The sequence below is a fragment of the Centroberyx gerrardi genome, chromosome 11 (genome assembly GCF_048128805.1).
Source record: "Centroberyx gerrardi isolate f3 chromosome 11, fCenGer3.hap1.cur.20231027, whole genome shotgun sequence".
In the NCBI taxonomy this organism is placed as follows: Eukaryota; Metazoa; Chordata; class Actinopteri; order Beryciformes; family Berycidae; genus Centroberyx; species Centroberyx gerrardi.
In genome coordinates, this window is record NC_136007.1 from 24,790,701 (window position 1) to 24,815,818 (window position 25,118).

At 43.1% G+C, this 25,118-nt stretch overlaps 1 protein-coding gene across 1 annotated transcript; it reads left to right on the top strand.

The window, feature by feature from the left end:
• Nucleotides 1-207: 207 nt before the first annotated feature.
• sptbn4a (spectrin, beta, non-erythrocytic 4a) lies at nucleotides 208-22,294 on the top strand. The gene is made up of 20 exons (XM_071898379.2): nucleotides 208-330; nucleotides 10,647-10,910; nucleotides 11,702-11,935; nucleotides 12,042-12,131; nucleotides 12,267-12,545; nucleotides 12,645-12,775; nucleotides 13,179-13,383; nucleotides 14,126-14,371; nucleotides 14,514-14,648; nucleotides 15,334-15,575; nucleotides 16,255-16,393; nucleotides 16,530-16,614; nucleotides 16,950-17,161; nucleotides 17,541-17,995; nucleotides 18,500-19,009; nucleotides 19,181-19,241; nucleotides 19,334-19,602; nucleotides 20,492-20,662; nucleotides 20,816-20,858; nucleotides 21,995-22,294. The coding sequence occupies exons 1-20, from the start codon at nucleotides 208-210 to the stop codon at nucleotides 22,292-22,294; spliced, it is 4,194 nt and encodes a 1,397-aa protein (XP_071754480.1).
• Nucleotides 22,295-25,118: the final 2,824 nt, after the last annotated feature.

Consider the following 25,118-nt stretch of genomic DNA (forward strand, 5'->3'; position numbering starts at 1 on the left):
TGTCTGGTGGGGGTTGGGGGTGGGTGGTGACAGCACAGGTACCCAGGCCCCTGCAGAGCCAGAGCGGGTGGCTCTCGCATAGAGGAGGCAGGCAGGACGTCCTGTGGGAGAGGGGGGAAGAGGGGCTGGCTCAGGCTTTGGGCTCCTGATGGTGGCTATTTTTGTCTCCCCTAGCTGAGTGATTGGGGACAGCGGGTGGAAGAGAAGATGCTTATGGCCCGAGACACGGCGCGGGATGAGGCTCAAAAGCTACACAGGAAGTGGCTGAAGCACCAGGCCTTTATGGCAGAGCTGGCCCGCAATAAAGAATGGCTGGCCAAGATAGAGCAGGTGAGTGGAGGTGACCAGGGCATGAGGGATGGCAGGGAGGGGAGGGGAGGGCTGGATGGGGAGGTCAGATAGGCAGAGCAGGTTAGTCGGGGGTGGGGGGTGGGGTGGGGGGGGGGGTGGGGTGGGGTGGGGGGTCATATGCCAACGAGAGCACATGACTGGGGAAGCGTGGGTGCGGTGGCAGTAAAACGGAATAGGTGATCGTGGGATAGGTGTCATCGCTCAGCTTTCATTCCATCGCTTGGCTTGGGGACATCCTGGGTTGTATTCTCAAGGTTATGATTGTTAAAGTGGCCGTGTTGTTTTCAGGATGGCAGGTGATGCGATCTCTGTGGTTCTCCAGGCTGGATGGACCATTGGAATTTCATTGCTCAGTTACGTGGGTTACAGAGAATTAAGTAGAGGGCAAGAAAAGCTTTGCAGCATTGAACAGGCCAAACATACAGAGCTTACACACTCCAGTAATAATCGTGTAATTATAAATGGCATCTGCTTTTGTTAGGAACATAAAACTGATGTAAGGTGAATCCACTTCATGCAAATATCCTCAGATCCATTTCATCCCTGCGTTCCCATGATGCTTTGCAAACCTGACAAGGCAACAACCCATCCATAGAGAATGTTCTCCATGCCCTCTGCCTCGCTGAAGCTCAGGTGGGCTCTTCAGATGTAAATTAGTTAACGAGGCTCCATTTCAGTCAATGGCACATTGCGTGTATCTGTTACAGTCCAAAACATTTTGCTGCTCCGGTCCAGAAAAATGAGATGCTCAGCTCAGTCACAGTTCAAGCTTCAGATAAGGAGACGATAGAATACAGTATGTATGAGTGCTGCTTGCAAACAGGGTTCAGAAGAGGAGCAAAGATAGAGAAGACACTGATTATGACTAAACAATAATTATTGCTCAAACATAATGTAGAAATATCAATTTTACATATCAGTTGTGTTCAGTACGATTTAATGTATCTTGATAGGGGATCATATTACTGTAGCACTTTAACTGAATTTTAATTCCTAAGTACTAAGTTTAAGTATTATAGTAGAGGTATCGTATATAATTATATAGTATTATATTATAGTATAATAACAGATGTTATTCAGCTGGGTGCCATCGTGAAATTAAAAAAAAAGTGTTCTTGCTGAACCAGGAAGTGCTCATTTGACTTAAGGCCCTATGTACCAATTTAAATATGAACATTACCAAAATGTAAAGCAGAAAGCATTTTTGTAGGTACAATCTTAGAATTTATTTCATTATAATGATTAATAGTTTTAATCGTTATTTTCTCATAGTACAAGTCAATGAGCAGATTGCTCATTTCCTTCCATGTATTGTAATGGCCAAAAGCTACACTAAGGCAAAATGTGTCAATGCATTATGATTTTTTATTTGATTATTTGATACTTGAATTGTCACTATGTATGTATGACAAACTTATACTATATTAATAAACCATAGTATGGAATGAGTGGCTCCTATCAATCCACTGCATCAGCCAATATAGCAAAGGATGTAACTAAAGCATATTTCAAGTAAAGTTTTAAAGCTTTTAGACTCACATTTTATGAGGCTTTACCTGAATAATTTAGCTGTAGTCTTGGTGAACTTGTTTTTTATTACATGACTTCACTAAGGCGACATATTTATCAGACCTTATCCTTGACCTTGCTGAAATGTCTTTAAAATCTCAATAATAATCTCCTGAGATTTTATTGACATTTTCTTGTGTATTCAATTATTAATCATTTTTGTAGAATACATAAAGAAATTAATTAGACTGTATCGATCTTTATGCATTATTTTTGTAGGATATATTATTAAAAATTAATTAGACCTTTTACCAATATAACTAATTATAACCGTGGACCTTGAAGACAAGTCCTACTACTGTACATTACCTAATGAGGAAATCCTCATTAGCCATCTTGGTTGTCCATGTGTGAAATGTGTTTTCGAGGTTCATCATGCAAGTCTAGACCTTAGTGAGCCAGCAGCCACCTGGATTTAGTTCAGTGACCACGCAAAAGAGCTGAAGTGTGGCTGCAGGTAGGGCTGATGGCAGACCAACCAAGGGGTGCAGATAGGTTTGTGCTTTTTTTATTATTACAAATACTGAATTGTTGCAGCCATATTCATCCGTGTTCTCCACAGTATCACAACCTATGGCTAATTAGTGTACAATATTATGTTTGAATGTTCAAATGTTGCCAGCTGAATGTACAGTAAACTCTAGCAGAGGCTCATTTTCTTCTTCATGGTAGGAAGCACCTTGAGATATGTTATTTTGCTTGGGAGCCACCAAACATTTTGTACAGGGACAAAAGTCATTTGTACAAGGGAAAGTCAATAATCAAATACAGCTGCAAATTGCAATTCAAGGGGGGGGGGGGGGGGGGCACAAGTGGAAATGTGAAAGATTTAATGCTGTCAAGGGTCAAAGGCTATATGGAAATGCTAAAAATACAGATTTGGTGTCCATAGTGAGTTCATTATGGCAGTTTAGAGATTGCATCCATGCATAGCTGTGATCAGTTAGACACTCCAAGTGGCACTATTTGGCTTCCCTAGCTTGATGGATTTGCTAGCTGGATTTGCTTCCATAGGACTTCTATTTTGATCATTGTGTATGATCAAAATAGAAGTCCTGACATGAACACTTAGTTTCTAAGTGATTGTACAAATTCCCTTTGAGTTACAGGCAATTGGGTGACAGGTATCAACCAAAACTCATGTATTATCTAATACTTGGCTCATAAATTGTACTGAATTTGATGAAATTTTGTCTTTTATGAAATTTGGTAGAATTTCATGAAATTTGGTCTGCTAGATTTAGATTGACATTTGTGGTTCTCCCTTTTGGTTGATTTAAAAATGTCTTTGTATACATGGTTATTCCCTTTCATCTCAAATACCAAGTTTGTGGTTGAACAAGTTGTGGCAGTTTAATCAACTTGTCTGGTTTGTTTGTATCTCAGGTTATGAATGTTATGTGCCTTGTTTGATGTTAATAGATCAAACATTGACAAAAAATCAACTCTACTATTCAATGAATTATAATTGGCAGAATATTGATGATGGTAGGAAAATTTGTAGATATTGCTGGACAGCTGGTAGCTGTCAAGTAGGATGATGACAATCTTTATGTGTTAAAATAAAACCATCCCAGGAAGGCCTATTGTCAATAATCAATCATATTCATGTCATTCAACTAGTGAGAAGCAAGATGTCTTACTTGAGGATGCTTGGTGTGCAGGAGAGTGAGTCTACTCGCCCCACATGATATTATAATGGCTGTCCTCAGTTTACTGCTATTCTAATATATATTCATGACTGGGGGCAGGGCTTCAGGTTGATCAATTCAATTCAATTCAGTTCAACTTTATTGTCCCCAAGGGGAAGTCCTCCTTGCAGCCAGATACATAAAAACATATAAACATAAATACATAAAAACACATAAGACATAGACCTGTGCTGTGCTTGGTTTTACTGTCAAGTCAGTCATCACCCAAAGCATGATGATAGTAAATATGCATCAGTGGGATGAAGGTAATCAAACAAAAAAAACCACAAGGACTTGGAGTCACCAGTCATGCACTTCCAAACTAAACCTGTTCCTAATCTTAATGGCAGTAAAGTCTTGGGTTTGACAGCCTGCTAAAACTAGTTGTAGGCTTATGAACAAAAGCAATTATACTTAAAAATCTTTCACTATCCAACATTTATCGATGAAATATAATTAAATTATTTCTTAGTTTTACATCAGATTTGGCAGCTAGATGCAAAATGGAGGCTTGAATCTTTCTGAGACAAATAATGTGTCATTACCTGTCTAGTTTGTTCACAAATCATTGGATAAGGAAGTAACCTCGCTCTTGCAATTGTCTTTTTCTTCATCTGTGACCTACCCGACTCTCCTGGGACCCACCAGTAGGGTGTGACCCACAGTTTTAAACCAGCGGCCTATTAGAAATGAGCACAGTCAATTCCTCACATTTTCACATTCCCAGAATTATAGAAATGCAGCCATGTTCTGCTTATCATGTACATCTACTGTGCCGCTAAGGCTGACATGGAGAGGCCCTCCACCCAGAATGACATCTCAGCTCGAAATGAACACGGACTGAAACAGGATACCGTGTTGCTTCTGAATCATCAGCGTATTTGTATAACCTTTCATGCCAAATACCAGATACATAAACAGAAAGGATTGACACTGAGTGCAGAAGATGGCTGCTACATCGAGCTTCGTCTCTCCGGTGCTGACCGCCGTGGTTTCGTAAAAGTTCTCTGCACCAGAGACCCTCGCGTCTCCGTCGCCCCGCTCACATCGCTCCGTCTGCCCCCGCCGCTCTCTCTCTCTCTCTGCTGTTACCTGAGAGACGGCCGGGGGAGAGAAAAGATGACGCTGCGTCCTGCCGCGATCGGAGAACTCGGCGTCCTTTTTGGAAGGGTTCCCGCCTCGGCCCCTCGCCTCCGCCTCTGCCCTCAGTACTTACTCAGCACATGAGGCTCCCAGGCCGGCGTGTGTCTGTGGAGGATCTGTGGGTGCTTCTCTGTTACAGTAAGAGGACTCACCGCTGACCTTGTGCCAAGCACCACCAATGGCTCAGGGGTCAAATGCCTTGTAAACACACAAACAAACCGTGGGCCCGTCTCGCTGGAGCACATAGATCAGCGACGGGCTAATGGACCCACGCCCCTTATGTAGGCTAAATACAGCACCCATAGCAATCGGTCACCTCTGTCCTACTAGGTGCTAGTGCCCAATTCGACTTAAACAGTGGTTTGGGATCACCATGTATGTATAGTATTCAGTATTGTGTGATAAGAAAGATGAGTTATTTTTCATTGAGCTTTTCTGCATACAGTGAATGTACAACATATTAGTTACATCTTCCTGATATTGAGTTTCAGCCCCTTTTGCACAATCCACATCTCAGTTGTCTCGAAGCTTAAAAATCCTTCTCTAACTCGCTTCTATTTGTCTACATCTCCTCCTTTGTGATTGGTATAGATTTAATAAGGGAAATCAATAAGGGATAATGGATTCAACCAGGATTCACCTCATCATTGTGATTCATGACAAGATAACCGTCCCTAACATTTTTTTTTACATTCATTGTACTTGTCAGATTAACACAGAGGTTGCTGAAGCTTGGTTTTAGTTGCTATAGCTTCAAATCAATAGTGCTACAGCTTCCTGGTTTCACCTATTCTTACAAGGACCCAGTGTTTTTCTCTGGAATTAGTGTGACATTTTGTAATGTCACACAGAAATTTGAACTGTGGGCTACTTCTAGGATCATAAGGCTTCAGAGCAGGTGCAGTATGAGAAGAACATTTACTGTAACCACATGCCAGGATGGAGTTTTGGGGACTTAAAGGCTACAAAAAAAATTTTCTGCCATTTTCATTTTTCACTGTCTTTAAGATACGCCAAGGTCTTTTGAAGGTCTTAAGAATTTAAATATGAATTTTGGGCGTTTTGGCTGTTTTAACTTGTTACATTCTATCAATCCAAAATGTAGTTGCTACTCATACATCAAAGTGCTGATACATACTTCTTAAAGGCTCATGCTAGTATTCTGAACATTTCATTTCTCCAAACATGATCCAACTATAGGAATGCTACACTATATACCCAATCTTCTCAATCAGAGTAGGTATGATGTGAGACTCCCAGATGTTGTTGATCTATTGTTATCAAAAATGCATGTTGTCCCAATGTGAGATAGCGAATATCCTGTTAATAAGAGGCGTGTTACATCATGTATGAGTAGCCTTGTGGGTGAGTAGTACATGTTCATACTCGTGCATTTACCAGCCCTTTGTAGCTCTTTGTAGTGTTTGATGGCCCAGATTGCCATTAAAATAGCCAAATCCTTAATTAGATCACATCTAATTGAGTTTTCTAATCTGTGCATTAAGTTGTTTTGTGTCCATGTGACTGTCATTTGTGTGATTTTATTGTCCTGGGTGGCCTAAATAATGTCCCAGTTGACCAGTTTCCCAAATTGTTGTGCATCAGTTATTGCAATTACTTAGAAATATAGAGTCCCAAACCTGGTGAATGAAGTGAAATAGTGGACAGGAAAAACTGCATCTGAATTTATATTGTTTGATTTCGCTATACATTTTTTGCACATCACACAATGCATTTTCATGCATTCGGTTTAGCTTTGTTCTAGTGACTCGCTCCACCAATGGAGGACAAGATTAATTGTTGTGATGGTATAAAAGTTTAAAAGTATGAAATGGACAGCAGTGATTTTTAAGTACTCAGTAGTTGACAGTTGATTGTTTATGCATGTACAGGATATGATCAAAATACAGGTAACACCAATTTATGGTCCTGCAACAATACAAAAAAAGGTTTTAGCTCTGTAGTGGTGAGAGGTGTTGGATACATTTTAACTATTAATTAAACTATTAATATAGTGACATCCTGGTGATTCTATCATGGAGAAACATGCAAATAGCTCAGCAAATCCATTCTCACCAGACGACCATCTGTAGTTGCAAATGGACACTGGATAGGGCAACGATAACCTGCAGGCCTCCACTGCTGTTCCTGGTCTACATCAGTGACCAAGCTGCTGCATTGTCATCAATGCTTTCTGTTGTTTTTGCTGACGATACCAACTTGAGCTTATCACATCACAAAAATCTCTTCACTTATAGCTGAGGCAAATGCTGGTTTAGAAAAAAAATGTCCAAATGGTTCCAACTAAGGAAACTGTCCCTAAATGTAAAAATCTCACTTTATAATTTTCACAGCACAAACACACTGCATTGTAGTATAATGTTCCTCACATACTGTAACATTGCTTGGCCCGCAACATTTACTACCATTCTCCACTTTCAGATGCTGGACGGAACATTCAGTACCACTCCTTTGTCCACTAAATATTCTGTCTTTATCATAAACATACAGTATATTAAACATGTATTTTTGCTATCAACCAGAATCCCCTCTGTTTCCCTGCAAAATATACTTTCAGCTTAATTCACACCAGACTCTCCAACTACCTGCACCTCCCCACATTTTGCACCACTTGCTGTCAGTTCTTCTATTAGATGTAGAAGATCCTGATTGAGAAATAGTTGCATCTACACTGACAATTAATTGACATCTGTCAACAGTTTCAAATGTAGACTTACGATCTGTCTGATGAATCAAACTGCTGTTAGTTTTCCCTCAGTATAATGACACACAGATTGCCTCTATTTCTCTCTTTGAAAACACACACACACACACACACACACACACCCTCCGACTTACTACCATACTCTCACTTTCCCATAGATTTCACTATCCACATTAGGTCTACTTCAGTCTACATGTACCGTATTTACTATTTTCCTTACTTGTCTTATTGTTTTTGTTGTACCATTTTTGCAGTCATTTCCATTCGGTTGCATTTTGCTTGTCACCTTGATCTTTTTTTATAGATGTTTATCTCACCTGTACATCTGCTGCTGCTGTAGTTGTTTTGGTTTGTTTTTGCTTTATTCTTCTATTCTTTTATTTGCTGTATGTCCAGATGAATAAATTGTCTTAATCTAAATTGTGCTGCTGTTTGGTGCATTTGCTGAGAGGAAATAAATCATTCCTAAGACAAATTCCCAACATTACGATAATGCGTTTTGTTAAAAATTCAGTTGAGATCCAAAATTAGTTTCCACAAAGATTAAGCTGCGTCCCCAAATAGTGGGTTCATCAACTGTTGTCCACTAGTACTGAAAGCCACTAGGTGTATGTCTTTCTGCTAGTTTTTCCATTATTTTGATTATTTACCATGTACTATGTACCAAGTGCATTACATCCATTTGTAAATGACCTTATTTAGCCTATACATTTTGGAAATAGAGTGGAACCTCATTCAAAAGACAATGATATTATGAAAGTACACTTAAATACTAGACCAATGCTTATGCAAAAGTGCATACTCATGTTTCCTGAAACATTTTGTCTAGTCTATTTCACAGTTGCTAGTTAATTGTTTGAATCGAGGGAAAATTCAAAAATTGCAAATCATGGCACAAGTGTTCAAAGTTGATGGCTTCCCAGTTTAACTATATTAGATGTTCGCTAGTGTTGCATTGTGGGATGGGCCGAAGGGACAAAATGGCATCAAGCTAGGAAGCTGTCATCTTGGTCCAGTGATAGTATATTTGCAGCATTATGCCTGTTTGGTTAGCTAGTGCATTTGGATGTCTGAAGTGCAGATAATGTATGTTTTACTGCATGTGAGCCTCTTCAAGGATGCTAAAAGATATTTTGTGGATTCACCATTAGCATAAGCGTTATGTAGAATAGATGATGGCACAAGTTGCATGCTGTTACTTTTATGCATGGCTGAGAATGCATTCGTGTTTGTGCCAACAGTATAAAACAAGCCGTTTAATGCCACCCACCATTTCACTATGCTGTATCAGCAAAACGGGCGAGCCTGCAGAATTTGACGACACGATACTACTATAATAGCGTGTTTCTTCTGTGGTAGCCATTGAAATATCGCACTATGTCAGCCATGGCTACCTGGAATATTCCCTTCACTGATGCCCTTTGGATCCAACTGCGCCCATGCTCTAGCACAGCCCATGCACACCCGCAGCCTGATTTCTCTTCCATAAACCTTTGATTCTTTTTCCTTTTCCTACCCTTATTTCTTTACTCTGCCGTTCTCCTTTCCTCTCTCCACCCCCTCTCTGATTTCCTTTCCCTCTCCCTCTCCCTGTGTGTCAGTAAAGCCAAGAGAGAGGAGAGAGAGAGAGAGACCTGCTTTCTGCTGGCTCTGCATTATGAGCGGGAGAGAGAGGCTGAAGGAAGATAGGAGTGAGAGAGGGATGTGAGAGAGTGAGCGCTAGCAGCAGTTAAGCAGAGAGCCTGTGCCAAGAGGAGGAATGCAGCACTGCATTATGAAAGCCACAGGATAGGTCCAGCTCTCTGTGAAAGATAAAGCAGAGAGGCAGGATTTGGAAGATAAAATCTGTCATATATGCAAGGTTACTGCTCCAATGCAAGCTCTAGTAAATGAAAACACCATTCATTATCATATGCAGTGCAAGAATGTGATGCCTGTTTCTTAAAATTTGACGAAATCAGTGACATTATCAGAGACTGTTACACATACGTCCTGAAGGTCTGCGCTATTGCTAACATTAAATGGGCCTCCGTGAGCCAGATGAGGAAATGTCGAAAACGAAAGCTCGTCATACTAGGAAAACACCTCCGACTCCCCTAAGTCTAAGTATGGGAGGAGACTGGGAAGATTCTATTTCAGGGAATTGGAAAGGAGCCACAGAGAGCTTCATCGACACAAAGGAAAATGCCACAAGCTTTGATCTCTCCGCATCTCCTCATCCAGCTCACGTCATGAACAAAGCCCAAGATTTAGAGGGGGGAAGAAGAGCACAGGCGATGGACAGAACAGGGGTTTATTAGACTTTCCATGCATGATTTTTAGGTCAGCCCGAGGCCAAGCTTTGCTCCATACACCTGCCTCTTTGCAAGCAGGGGGCTCCAGCCTTGGCATGGAGCTGCGTCGTCCCTCCCTACTAGCTAACTGTTATTCTGAGGACAAAACCGTGAATTCGTCCACTCAGTTTCTAGCACTCTGTCACGTTATCGTCACAGTCCTGTTCCGAAATGTTGGCATGCATACACTGAGAAAAGATCCAGGTGAAAAAGGGGGTGCTTGACATTTCTTCTCTATTTTGTCTTTGGTGAGGTTCATGGTCTAGGATAAAGTGATGTGTTTAGGGATGCGTCTAGTGACTTCAAAGGGCTGCATTTGGGGGCACTAGCACCTATAGCTTTTTCTTTAAAGACCAAAGCTTTGTTTGATAAAGGAGTGTGATAAAAGCCAAACTATTTAAAAAATCATTATGATAGACATCAAAGTCCATATGCTTGAAATCTAAAATGGTGGACAGCTCTGTAGAACGAACTAACCCGCACAATTCACAGATTTGTGGTATTAATATTACCAAATGAGGCAACAATCATCTCAGCCCATAAGAAACATCCCTTGAAGGAAAAGCTGACATTAAAGGAGTGTACGTGTAGGAAGCATAAAGTCACTCAGCCAAGAAATATGATTGTCCAAGACTTAATGTAATTTTTGAATAGGGTAAGTTTGTTAACACAAGTGAACATACAGTGATAAAGACTTACATTGATAGATCGCACCTGAACGCTCCCTTATGCAGTGTTTTGACACTGACATTGAAATGCATCTTGAATTATCCCCAAATGGGAAACCGGACGACTCGCTCGTTCATTTTCCTCATCCCAACTCTGTTTCTCCAGGAGGGTCAGGAGCTGATCCAGGAGAAGCCGGAGTTGCGCTCAGTTGTGCAGCAGAAACTAGAGGAGATCAGGGAGTGCTGGTCCGACCTGGAGAGCACGACCAAGGCCAAGGCCCGCCAGCTCTTCGAAAACAACAAGCCTGAGCCGGCCATGAAGAGCTACTCGGACCTGGACAACCAGCTCTCCCACCTGGAGCAGCAGCCCCCCCAGCTGGAACAGGCGCACCATCTGCCCACCTTCAATGAGCAGCTCCAGAAATTCCAGGTAAATCTCAAGGCTCTCGAGAGTCTCCTGTAGAGACTTGGAGCTATCTTTGGCAGATGTCTCTCAGGAAGTTGTTTGCAGTACTGTATATTGCATTAAGTCAGTGTTACTAAAGCCCAAATGATTCCTTCATATGTGAATTTTTCCTTTTTTCTTAGCAGATTGGAGTTTTAGTTATACAGATATTTCTCGGGGACAGAGCTGCTCTGAAGGCAGAAATAATCGTATTATAGGCTGGTATGGCTTGTTTGAACTTGGATGGCCAGCTAGGCTAACGAGTTAGTATGGCTAGACGGCTAGTATGACTTTTTCAGCTACTGTCAAGAGCACTAGGTTTTATAATATACAAGCTTCCTCCTCTCTTACCCCTTGCCTTTTTCACATGGCTTCAGTCTAATGTTACGTAGCTTGAAAAACTGTGCTTCTTTGGCTCCGCCCACTGACTCAGCCAATGAGATCATTTCTGCCTCCAGAGCAGCTCTGCCTCAGAGAAATGTTTGTGTAACTAAAACTCCAGTCTGCCTTGGTAGAGGCCATGTGTTTGACATATACTTCAAGTCATTGTAGTTTATGTAATCTTCCTCAGCCCTAAAGTGTGTCCACAGAACCCATTGTTTTGGCATGTTTTTACACACGAGGTTCATTGGCATTAAAGAATGCACCATATGCTTTGTTCTTAAAGCGAGGCAACCCATTACGTAACATTGAAATGCTCAGATAAGAAAATAGCTGATGTGTTTGGCCATCTCTCATCTGGCTCTAACGTGACCTTCCCCTTCCCTCCGGCACAGACCATGGAGTCTCAGATAGGGGACTTTTATAAGGATGTTGGAGAGCTGGGAAGCTTGCAGGGGGTCTGCCTACCCCAGCGAGGGCTGATGGCAGGCGACAGGGAAGGCGGCGAGCAGTCAGGCGTGGTAGAGACCCGCATCGTCCGCCTCATTGAGCCCCTGAAGGAGAGGCGCCGCATCCTGCTGGCTTCCAAAGAGATGCACCAAGTCGCCCAAGACCTGGAGGATGAGATAGTGAGTGACTCTCCTTTCTCTGAGCTTCCCATCCTTTCCCTCACCCTTTCTCTATCTCATTCATCAGTGTACCTCCTTTTTAATTCCTTTCCAATCTCTTGCATAGCTGTGGATTCAGGAGCGGCTTCCCCTGGCCTCCTCTAAGGAATATGGCAATAACCTCCAGAGTGTACAGCAGCATGTGAAAAAGAACCAAGTGAGTGTCTGAGATTACGTGTTGTTGGTACCCTCCTACCACCACAATTATCAATATCAAGTATTTATTTGTGGTCAGCTGAAATGTGACCTCGGCCCACTCAACCCTAAACCCTGCCTCTGATTGGTCCTGCAGACACTCCAGAGGGAGCTGACGGGGCGGCGGGCGCGAGTGGAGGAGGTCCTGGACCGGGCGGGGATCATCGCTTCGCTGCGGACTCCTGAGGTGGACTTTGTGCGTGAAGGGGCGGGGCACGTGCGTCAGCTGTGGGAGGTGTTGCGGTTGGAGGTGGAGAGGAGGTCGGTGATGCTGGACGCCGTGCTGCAGGCGCAGCAGTACTACAGCGAGGCGGCTAAGGTGGAGTCTTGGCTGTCTGGTCAGAAGCTGCATCTTGTCAATGAGGAGAAAGGCACGGTACGGACAGCCTTGGCATTCATACAGACATTTGTTGGCATATATGCACCATGTGGACACATGAGGCTAATATCCTAATATAATGCCGATGTTTTACAGGATGAGGCGAGCACCCTGCAGCTGCTGAAGAGCCACCTGGCCCTGGAGCAAACAGTGGAGACATATGCAGAGACAGTAGGCATGCTATCCCAGCAATGCCAGCGTCTACTGGAACTGGGACACCCAGAAAGGTGTGGCCTGACCCACCCTCACACATGCACCCACAAAGCAGCAAATCCTGTCCTTTAATATACACATTGTAGACCAAGGAAGGAAGGAAGGCAGTAATATATAGAAAAACATATAAAGCCTGTGGTTTGGCAGTCAGCTGGAAGGCCCACAATGACACAGTTGAGGGGGGCAATGCAGAAATGTGACTGTCCTTGGGCCATGTCTCTACAGTACATTCGGTGGCCCTATTGCATCTCTTGTGCACAAATGCAACAGACTCACAAAACACAGCCTCTGGCACAGATATACAGTTTGTGACCTTAGATAGAAGAGTATCGTAGAAGAGTCCTCGAAAGTTCTCGATAGCTAAAAGACGTTCACGTTACGTTTTGTTTTCACTGTGTTTCTCTCTATTTGAAACAGTGAGCAGATCACCAAGCAACAGTCCCACATAGACCGGCTGTATGTGTCTCTGAAGGACATGGTGGAGCACAGGAAGACCAAGCTGGAGCAGCAGTACTGGCTCTATCAGCTCAACAAGGAGGTGGAAGAGTTAGAGAAGTGGATCACTGAGCGCGAGGCGGTGGCCAGCTCCACTGACCTCGGCCATGACCTGGAGGATGTCACGGTCAGTCCTTGGAGGAACACAGTTGTAGCTGCTTACACTAATTGCAGGGGATCTTAAACTTCTTTGGTCTGCTCTGTTTGGTGTCCACTTTGGGTCATATTTAGTCTTGCTCAGAGACCCAGAATACTAAGAATACTAGTACTCTTATCACGTTGGGACATGCTGTTCTTATTATTATCTAGCTATTACCAAGACCAGAATGGAAAAAATCTTGATTGAGTCATTCTCATGCTAGAATAGGCAAGACCCCCCGAATACCCCCCTAAAAACACCAATAGGTCAATTTTACTTATAACGTTTAATTGCATTGCTTTTACACAAAATTTTGAATAATCATAAAAATAATTTATGATTCAGCAGGACATGTCTAAAAGAATCAATGTATGTCATATATAACAAAACTGTCAACTTAAGAAATCATTGTCTGCACAGCAATTTTAGCTATAAGCCAAGCAACTTTTGGTTTCTGATTAGAGTTTTGCTACATGAAGATAAGTTGAAGCATACATATGCACATACTGTGCCAAATATGATATATGAGTTAGGTATAAATGCTTATAATGTTTGGTCTCAAAAATAGAATACTCTTTTAATAAAAGTCATTGAAGTAAACATTTGAAAAAACAAAAATTGTAAAAATGATCTGTTGGTGGTTTATAAGCCAAAAATTGAAATATGTCTTATTGTCATTCTTCCTGTCTATAGATGGCCTATAGTCTTGGGTGGTTTCTGTGTGTTCCAGGTGCTTCAGGAGAAGTTCACCAAGTTTTCCTCAGAAACCAACAACATCGGCCAGCAGCGGATGGAGCAGGTGAATAAAATGGTGAACGAGATGATCGACTGCGGCCACACAGACGCAGCCACCATCGCTGAGTGGAAGGACGGACTGAACGAGTCCTGGGCCGACCTCCTGGAGCTGATGGAGACCCGCAGGCAGATGCTGGCCGCGTCGCACCAGCTGCACAAGTTCTTCACTGACTGCAAAGAGGTACAGTCACAAATAATATCAGTCTCTAATTCGATTGCACTATGTTCTTCGCTGCTGTTTCAGAGGTAGACAGTCTAGCCATTACATGCGGCTGCTATTTTTAAAGTCCTCGTGATGATGATGACGCTGTCCTGTGTTGTAGGTCTTGGCTCAGATCGCAGGGAAGATGAGGCAGCTGCCAGAGGTGAGGGCGTGCCAAGCCAGCATCGCCAATCCAGCCACCCTGCAGAGACTCATGCACTCCTTTGAGCATGCCCTTCAACTGCTAGTCGCACAGGTGAGCACTACCCATCAGTCACACAGTGTACTCGCTATTGAGGGACACGAGCATGAGTGGATATGTCTGTTATCATACTAATTTCCGATCACGAAATGTGTCATCAGCTACGTTTACATGCACGGAGTAACCATTGCTATGCCATTGGCCATATTCTGGGTAAGGTCTATTTATTCAGTTTCCATGAATAAACCGGTTAACAGAATCCTCCGGTCCACCTGAGGTGCCCCCCCCCCCATGGCATGTAACCCAATATCGGAGTAAGCCAGGCATATTAACAGGGTTTCTCATAATCGTGTTACTTGAGTAATCAGGTTAAAGACTGAATGTGCATGTAAGACTGCTGGGAGTGCATGTAAACGTAGCCACTGTACTGCTTCTAGAAGTCTGCACCAGAGAAAACTTCACCAAACTGGATATGTTGTGGTCAGATCCTCATTCCAGCCCCTTCGCAATTAATTTGCTAATGGCTGGAAAGAGAACCTGAAAAGAAGATATCCAGAGTCTGGTGGTGTTTTTGAGGCCACAGGCCTCTAGAGGTCACTGCAAAAGAAGAATTTGTTAAGACATATAAAAATGATTGCTTTATGAATATAATCTTCCATACAAACAGTCTGCCACACTGACTATACCGACACTGATTAAAGTGTGATGAAGCCACTAACATCATCCTGGCTCGGTGCAGGTGAGGCAGCTGCAGGAGAACGCTGCCCAGCTGAGGACCATCTACGCTGGGGAGAAGGCCGAGGCCATCATGATCAAGGAGCAGGAAGTGATGGAGGCATGGAAGGAGCTGCTGAGCTCCTGTGAGGCCAGTCGCGTCCAGGTCACCTCAGTGACCGACAAGGTGCAGTTTTTCTCAGTGGTGCGTGAAAACCTGATGTGGATGGAAGGCATCATGGGCCAGATAGGATGGGATGAACCAAGGTAAGACTCCAAAAGCATTGCCATCTCCTTTGTTAGTTGAGTTATTCGTTGTGTTTTGTCGTCTGTGTTGAGTTGTACAGGAAACCTACTGTATATGTGATCTAGTTTAGGAAATCGCCTTTTGTGGTTCAATGTTCACTTGACCTAAAAATCCCTGTGGTCTTGTATATTGTACAATCCCTGTAGACAGAAGTTCATTACTGCGTAGTTTCGAAATAGGCTGCTATGCCACCTTGACCTAATTTCACATGACATCTGTTATTCAATTTTTCATATGATGTAATTGCAGGCTATATATTTTACACTGTAATCACTGACATTTTTTTTTGTCATTTTTCCAAACCAATCCCACCATGCACCTAGCACTTCCACACTTGCCTTAAAATCTTTGAGCAGCTCTTGATATATGGACACATATATGGACATACAGTCACTGTAGGACTGGTAAAAATGTCAAATCAGGAGGCCGTCATCTTTAATTATAGGGTCCACTGATATCATTTTACTCAGAATATAATCTAATCTGTAATCAATACAGTATATACATGTATGCATACATATATACTTGTACGTACTTGTGAAGTGTACAGGTAAGATTTTAAAACTCTGTAGGTATAAGCATTCCCTTGTGGTCTTTGTTGGTTATTCTCTGTTTCCTGGCTGACCTATCCTGCCTCAGGGATGTGGTGGCTCTGGAGGTGATGTTGAAACAACACCAGGAGTTGAAAGCCAAGATGGACGGCCGCAGCAAGACCATACAGCAGTGTGCAGATCTAGGCAAGATCCTGCTGGCTGCAGGCAATCCTGCAGCCGAGGAGGTCAGGCTAACAAACAGTACAGCACATCATAATTGCAATCACAGTTGCCTCAAAAGAATTTATAAAACCCACACAATTACCATGTCAGGATGGCAATATTATTGTGATCATGAATGCAATCTATCTGTCACCACAGATAAAAGAGAAGTTGGACAGCCTTCTAGCTAAGCAGAAGGATCTTGCTGAAAAATGGGACAAACACCAGGAAAGGTTACAGCGCAGTGAGTAACTTACTAGACAGCTACATGGGAGCAGAAGCAACTCTTAACACAACAAAATGTTAAATGTCAAATGGGTTCAAAATCAAAATGGTTATATGAAGTTAATGTATCATGCATGAATCATGTATGAATCTAATAGCTCTTCTTGTTTGAGCGAGAGAACACTACACACTCACTGTGAACATGACTTAAACTATTGCGCATCCAAGCTATTATCTTGTGCATAAAACAACACAATAATGTACACAAAAGCATTTTAACAACAGATTTCTACTCGTCTGTGCATTAAAATGTGCTGTGATGGTGATTGGGCCGTGTGTCTGCTGTCCCTCCAGAGCAGGAAATGTTCCAGTTCGCCCAAGAGACGGTGAAGGCGGAGGCCTGGCTGAAGGCCAAGGAGCCACTGATCACCTCCAGGGAGCCAGAGGGAGGACAGGCCCAGGCCCAGACAGACGAGGTCGAGCAGCTCATCCTCCGCCATGAGGCCTTCCGCAAGGCTGCTGTAACCTGGAAAGAACGCTTCAGCTCCCTGCGCCAGCTTTCCGCTGTAAGCCTGCCTGTAGATAAATGTTTCATCAATACAGTAGAGTCACAATTTAGTGCTGCTGCAGGAAAAAAATGTGACCTTGGGGTGTCCTGTTGGCTTAGCAGGCAGGGGCGCATGCCGTGTGCTTGCAGCATTGTGGGCTCAAATCCGGCTCATGACCTTTACTGCATGTCGTGCACCCTTGCTCACTGTATCCCATTTGCCTCGTCATGCTCCATTGTACACCAGCTAATAAAGCGGACGTAAAACTATTTTGAAAGGAGCAAAACATTCCTGAAAATGTGTTTTATTTCTGCTGTCATGGATCTGTCATACATTTCTATTCAGCTTATTATTGGTTTTATGCTACGCTATCATTTATTTAAACTCTACCTTTTAGGCTGAGAAGAAGAAAGAGGAGGAGAAAAAGACAACCCCGCTCTCCAGCCGAAGGATGTTCCCATTGTCTTGTCTGACTCCCAGTGTTCCCTCAGCTAGTGCTACCTCATCTTTCTTGAGGCAGACGGTACAGGCGCATATTGAACACAAGCCCACACAGACCAGTCTGGAGCTGGGTGCCACCCCTGCAGCCCAGAGATTGTCCTCTACCCTAGCCAGCTACGCTCCAGTTATAAACGGATCAGGCTACCATGGACTGGATCAGCACTGCAGTGGGAAGTTGGAGAGTTCCACCTACCTTGGGATGAACCACCAAGCGGCTGGAGGTGGAGATGGCTGCGGCTACCCGGCGCTGAACCCCCAGAGCGGTGGAGGAGACACTTCTAGTTACCTTGGGATGAACCATCAAACTGGTGGGGGTGCAGAGAGCTCTGGTTACCTTGGACTGAGTCCTGGGTGTGTGGGCGGTTCTGGCCACTATACGCAAAACCATCAAGGCGGGTTAGGAAGTTCAGGTAACTTAGCTCAACAGCAAAGCAGTGGGGGTATGGGAAGCCCAAGCTATCTGCCACAACAGCAGAATATGGGCAGTTCTGGATATTTGGCACAACCGCAAAATATTGGGAGTTCTGGATACTTGACACAGCAGCCTAATTTAGGGAGTTCAGGATATTTGGCACAACAGCCTAATATGGGGAGTTCTGGGTATTTGGCACAACAGCCTAATATGGGGAGTTCTGGGTATTTGGCACAACAGCCTAATATGGGGAGTTCTGGATATTTGGCACAACAGCCTAATATGGGGAGTTCTGGATATTTGGCACAGCAGCCTAATATGGGGAGTTCTGGGTATTTGGCACAACAGCCTAACATGGGAAGTTCCGGATACCTAGCGCAAAATTATCCGAGCAGTGGGGGATTGGGTAGTTCAGGCTTTCTGGCACAAAATCATTACGGCAGTGGGAGTCTGGGTAGCTCTGGTTTCCTGGCTCAGAGTGGTGGAATCATGGACCCTAAAATGGCGTACGCATGGCAGCACCTGAAAGCCGACTTCATGCAGCCCAGGATCAACCACATCCACAAGGCCGTAAACCCCCTCCTGGAAGCCAGCAGAGCGCAAAGGGAACAGTACGGGGACATCCCGATGGCGGACATGGTGGGGCCAGAGTCGGGGCTGGAGCTCCTCCATGGCCGGCTCCAGAGGGACCCCCGCGGCAGTCGCTCTGACCCTCAGATGGACCACCTGAGGCGAGAGAGGGAGTACAAGTTGGGCAGACAGACCTCCAGCGAACAGGAGATCCAGGCCCGGCTGAACGAGCTGCCGTTGATTGTCCGTCAGGAGCGCTACCGGAGGCGCCTGGAGAGGCAGTCGTCCAGCGAGCAGGAGGGCAGCGGCAAGCCGAGGCTGCAGAGGCAAGACTCGAGCGACCTGGAGGGCTCCATCAAGGAGGGCTCCGACAAGCGCTCGGGGTAAGTGAATGAGTCATGTTTGTGACAGCGAAATTCAAATGTTCATTACGAAATTGGTCTGTACAGTTTGCCTAGTCAGCACTGTCCAAAGCGATCCTAATGCATTGATTTTTAAGGTCACATATTGATTGTGTTAGCTGTTTGGGTGACTCATGTCTGTTGCCACTGCAGGGAGAAGAGATCTACCATGGCAGAGATTGTAGAGCAGGTCCAGGAGAGAGAGGCAGCACAAGTGAGTTAGCTCACTTAGCGTACATCGTGTTGTCTAAACTCACCTTTCACTGTGTCTCTGAGTGACATTCTCTTCTGTATCTGCCTTCTCAGGCACGAGGAGAGCCCTATCGGCCTCCCAGCAGTCTCTCAGCACCGGTGACTCGCTTTGACGGACGCCCTCGCGCGCGAGACCGCCCCAAACCGAGGAGGAGGCCCCGTCCGAAAGAGCCCGAAGAGACACGGCGCTCTCGCTCGGCCCCAGCAACCGGTGCCCCAACGACACCCCAGCCGCCTTCACACACTGCCCATAATGAAGGCTTCCTCTACCGCAAAAAGGCAACCACCTCTGACCTTGAAGCCCAGCAGAGGAGCCCCAATAGGTACGACCACCACTGACAAATCACACAACAGACATAGTTGTATAGTAATATGGACATAGGGGCCATATTATGGAATACAGTTGGAACTGTCTATCCTGTCTTATCTCAGAAAGGAAAGGAAAGAAAGGAAAAATCCTATTTTGCCATTACAAAATCAAATCCTAAATCCTTGGTTTCCTATTTTATCTTTATAACTCTGCCCTCTTATTTTTGTTTTAAGATATCCTAACTGTGGTGATCCAAACTCTGTGCTCTACTTATGTCTGTATTCAGAATTTACCAAAAATGGTACTTGTTTCAGACCATAGACTGACACGCCAAGTCCCTGCGGTAAGCTTGATATGATGGGACTTCAGACATGCTGTTTCTATTAGACCAATACCCTTTCATTAAGCAACAGCTGTTGCCCATGAAACTATCTTGAAAAAATGCTACAAAGTTCTATTCATCCATGATTTTGACTGTAGTTCTCTCACCTTGTTGAATCAACTCAACATTCAGGCAAATCCAACTTGTGATACAGACAGATGTCACTATTTTTATGAAGAGCCCCATTTACCACAAGCCAGGATGTCTAAGTGACATCCAAATGGATTTTCAGTACATTTTCAGATATGCAGGAATATGGCAATAATGAATTAGCCTAAACGGTTACAGAATATCTCAATAATGGAAAAAGGCGCTCACCAAGATATAAATCCCATTGAATTCACATATCAGTAACAGTGATTTTATCCTTTAACAAATATATAATAGAACATATAGTTTATTTTATCTGGCTGAGGATATGTGTTTTGCTCAACCCTCCCAAGCCATCTGCAAAAATATAATGTCACCACCACCAATTCTAACATTAATTCCCACTTCTTTTATCGTTTTTGTTTTCCAGCAAGTCCTGGGTGAACGTATACTGCGTGTTGACAGAGGGAAAGCTGACCTTCTACAAGGATGCTAGGAACCACACCGCAACTTACAATGAAGAGACTCCCCTCGACCTAGGTGTCTGCTCCTTTGATGCTTCTATGGGATACAAGAAGAAGAAGAATGTCTTTGTTCTCAAGTAAGAATAATGTTTTTTTCTGGCTGAGTCATAACATAATATAAATAGCAACACAGAAAATCAAAATACAAGTGCAGAATTAGATCATTCATTGGTAATGGGACATTAGGGCAGAAGGAACTGACAATGTCTCACTCTTTTTCTCTGCAACAGTATAAACGATGGAAATAACTTTGTATTCCATGCAAAAGACGAGGTAAGAAGACCTGTACTTAAATAATGCTTGAGTGTGTTGTTTTTCCATTCTCACATTAGAGCACACAATAGTGGAGCTCTGCTTATGTAATGGCAGACATTGGGAGATAAACCATGTTTCTTACTTTATAGTTTGACTACTATGTGCCACATAGGAGTTCTATGAGAGACCAGAACTCTTAGATCAAGTGAGAAATGTCTGTGCTTTAAGGAAAAGTCCTACCTTACCTGTTTTTCTTTACGGATGGTATTTAAATCCAGCTCTTTAGGATTCAAATAGAAAAATCATCACTCGTCTGATACTTTATATGAAAACACGGGGATGCCCTTTTTAGTGGGCTTTTCCTTCTGTATTTTTCTATTGGTTTACATAGTAAAATTAGACGACAGGAAATGCTGTGAAAATGCACTGTCTGTATTTTCACGCATCATGACAGCTGGGAGGGGGATGATTTATTTTTTCTTTGAAACCTCAGGGACTTAACTCAATGCAAACCATAAGTGGGGCATATATTCCTTACTGTGCTTGCATATTAAAATGGAGAGGCTACCCTACACCCTGAAATAGCATTAAGATCTACTGAAGGGACCTGGTTCCAGCTTTGTTAGCAGGAAAGACATTTTCAAGCTGCACTAGGCAACTTTGCACTTTGGCGGCCCCAAGTGGCAGCAGGAGGTAACTTTGACTTTTTTTTAATTTGAAGGACTTCATTACCCAGAAATGTCAAGTGATATCAGTAAACTGCGCACTCCTCTGACTTAAATTTCTTCTTGGCGTGGCTGGTGAAAAAAAGTCCAGTTTTCTCTGGACGGAGCGCTCACTCACTGATGTTTAGTAGGCAGTTTTGTATTTTGCTCTTAAGTTTTGATTTGTCACTTTATCTGCACTGGGAACAGAGTGTCTATACCCGACACTTGAAATTAATTTGGGCAAATACAATAAAGCTACAGTGTCTCAACTAGGGGGGAGTGGACGCTCTCCTCTGTTGCAGCCCCAAATTGTGATTTAGACTCATAATGCCTAGTGCAGCTTTAAAGTCAATTTTAAATGTTGCACAAACCCCAAATAGCAACATGAAGAAGTCTGAGGAAGGTATTACATGAAAGGTGACCCCTGTCTCTTCATGGTCTCTGTAGGAGGACCTGAAGGCTTGGACCTCTAACATCACCACCTGTATATCTGAGCATGAGGAGATGGCCAAGTGGGACAAGCCGGGCACCTCGTCCACGGACCCCGACCGCTCGGAGAGGAAGGAGAAGTCGGAGGGGGACGCAGATGCCAGGTCAGAGAGATCCGAGCTTGCCGAGGGGGAGGAGAGGTCTGAGAAGGAGAGATCAGAGAAGGGGGACGGCTCGGAGAAGTTAGACACGTCGGAGATTGCCGACAAGGTGGAGGGCGGGGCGGGGGGCTCCAGCACGTCTGGAAAGAGCAAATGAGGAGCCCTCTCCCCGTTTTAACTTTGCCCAGTGACAACAGGAGCAGGAGGTGGTGGGCGGGAGAGACGGATGGAGAGCATGTGCAGCTAGGTTTGCAGATCCTCGGTCTTTCTCTCCCGCGCAGCCGGAACATACCGGGGCCGCGGTCCTCGGACTGACTATTGTAACTGTGACAGACTGATCTCTCAGCCCCTCCCCTTCACCCAGGCAATACATCAGTGCTTGCATTGTGCCCCCTGCTGGTAGATAGGAGGTTGGCCAGAGACAGACAGACAGACTCCACCAAGTGGTCCCAGGAATTAGTCACTGTCACGTCCCATCATTGATCATTAATCTCTTGGATTCACAGCATCTTTCTGTATGTATCTTTGACTGATAATGTAATGCTCTGTCTATCTAGACAACCCAAGAAGTGGTGAATGAAAATGTTTCACAATATTTAAAAAAAAAAACCTGAAAAAAAAGATGTTTTTTTGAAGCAATATACTTTTTTATTTCTTCTCTTTGTTAGAGAAAGAAAAAGGGAAAAGGAAACAAGAAATAGTTGCAAATGTGAACTCTATGATTCGTCACATCCACTTTAGCTTAACCCAGGCAGTTCTGCACCTTAAACACTCGACACATCTGTATACTAATCATAATGACATTTAATCCCATCACATGGCTATCTTTGAATCATGTTGATGTAATGGAATGCTGGTATTACCCACCTGAACTCAAAGGTGTTAAATCAATACACGTTTCACCAATGACTTTTTAATTTTGTATTATTATTATTATTGTTATTATTATTATTTGTCCACTGATCAATGTCAGGAAAAAAGCTTCCCATCAACCTCTGAAAACTCCATTGACCCCAGGTGTGTTCAAAGTGGCAATGCTCAACACTAAGCCTATGCGACACAATGCCTTTGTATACATTACACGTCTTAAAATCAGAACATTGCATGAAATAGTCTATTAGTGCACCTGTTACACTTATGCCTTTATTTTTATGTTGTTGAACTAAGTTGAGCAGTACTGGAATTGCAATAATTCAATGTGAGTGGGGAAAAAATGTCATTTGCTATCATGGTCCACAAAATGCAGAGGTAAGTTTTACAAAAAAAAAAACAGGCTTGTCTTCTATCCACAGTGAGCATGAGAAGAAGGGGGTGTCTGTGGGATAAACCAGAGAAGTGAATACTCCTCGATCTGTGAAGTGAATTAAGAAGCCGTGTGACCTCTCTGCTGTTTGTATTGTATTACTGCAATATATTTTCGACAGATTGTAATGGTTTCAGCGGTGCAATGTTTCACCATTGAATTCGTGGTGCCCCAAATTTGTCCGACCCTGAGACAGTTCACCCGAGCGTGAACCGCTCCGTCCCCTATGTCTTTCATTTGAAGTTCAGACCGATTGGAATCTCTCAGTCAGAGGCGAGTTAAATGTAAAACTGTCATGATTCAAGTCATAAATTGTATATACCTATCTTTGTATGTATACCAATAAATTCTGTGCTCAAATAAAACAATACTCTGAACTGAAATGGGTAAAATTAAAACATTTGTATTAATCCACATAAGTGAAATAAAAAGAATCATCACTCAAATATAATATAAATGTTTATTCCATTTAAATGAAAAATATGCAAATTAGGAGTCACTATTAAATATCATAGTGTATATAAGTACACCAATATCTAGTTGTATTAAACACCTTTTACCGAGGAAGGGAGTGCAGCAGGACATACTGTAGGTATGCTTGTTGTATTTTTATATGCGTACCATTTATTCATATAGGGTTGCTATCAAATTCAGGAGTCGCCTCCGCACCCCCAATAAGAACCTGTTAAAATAGCTGATTGAGTAGTCAGTGTGTCAGTGAGAGGTGTGCTAAATTTATTTACTACTGACTAGTGAAAATCAACTAGCCTAGGCAGTTAAGTACATGCTGCTCTGGATAATCTAAGCATTGGTGATGCAGTTTGGCAAGGCAACACACTTCTAAACTACGCTGTGGCCACAGAGGTGAATAGGCATAAATCCTCTTATTGTTTGTTTCTGTCATGTATGGCAATTAACTGTACATATATAAGTACAATGAAAGCTTCCTTAAGGTTGGTACGATGTGGCCAAGTGTTATACATAACATTTGGCCACATTGTACATACTTTAAAGAAAGTAGACACAACCAATATTCAATGAAAACATAGGCAGCAGTTGACCCTTTTTTTTTTAATTGTCCTTTTGGTTGTAACACTGTTTTTCCATTTCCCATCCTGTCAAATGGCACCTCAACTATGTAAAAAAACAGACTTCTTAACAGTCTTCCTTATTATCGACAGACCAAAAACACTATCTATATTTCAGAGTCCATTTGGCTGGAGATGCAGCAGCGTTTGAATTCACTGACTTTCTGGAGTGTACTGTCAGTATATCTGCCTGCATTACTGCAGCCTTCAAATTCCAACGCGAATCGATAAGCTATGTTATGATGTAAATGTTATGTTGATTTGTCAGTTCACAAATTGTTTTCAGTGGTTAACATAAGTGCCATGTCATGCAATGTTGCTGAAAGAGTGGTTTAATAGAGAAAACAATTGGTTATTTGAACATAGATAACTTTATTTTACTTGACACTCCACAGACAGTGAGCCTGTCGTTGCAATACATTTTTATCACTGAAATAGGAGCTATAGTATTTTCATGTGGCTGTAATGGTTCTGATACTTCATTGCTTATGGCAGATATTTAGCCCGCATCACCATGTGCATTTGAAGTGTTTTCTTCCCATCACTTTTATGAAACACACAGGGGATTTTTCCACTATGTTTTAAGTACC

Bases quoted from the DNA above. Each gene is read 5' to 3' on its own strand.
- sptbn4a (XM_071898379.2), top strand. From the start codon at position 208: ATGCTTATGGCCCGAGACACGGCGCGGGATGAGGCTCAAAAGCTACAC. The intron at 15,576-16,254 runs GTAAGACTCCAA...ATCCTGCCTCAG, and splicing joins ATAGGATGGGATGAACCAAG to GGATGTGGTGGCTCTGGAGG. The intron at 19,242-19,333 runs GTGAGTTAGCTC...CTGCCTTCTCAG, and splicing joins AGGAGAGAGAGGCAGCACAA to GCACGAGGAGAGCCCTATCG.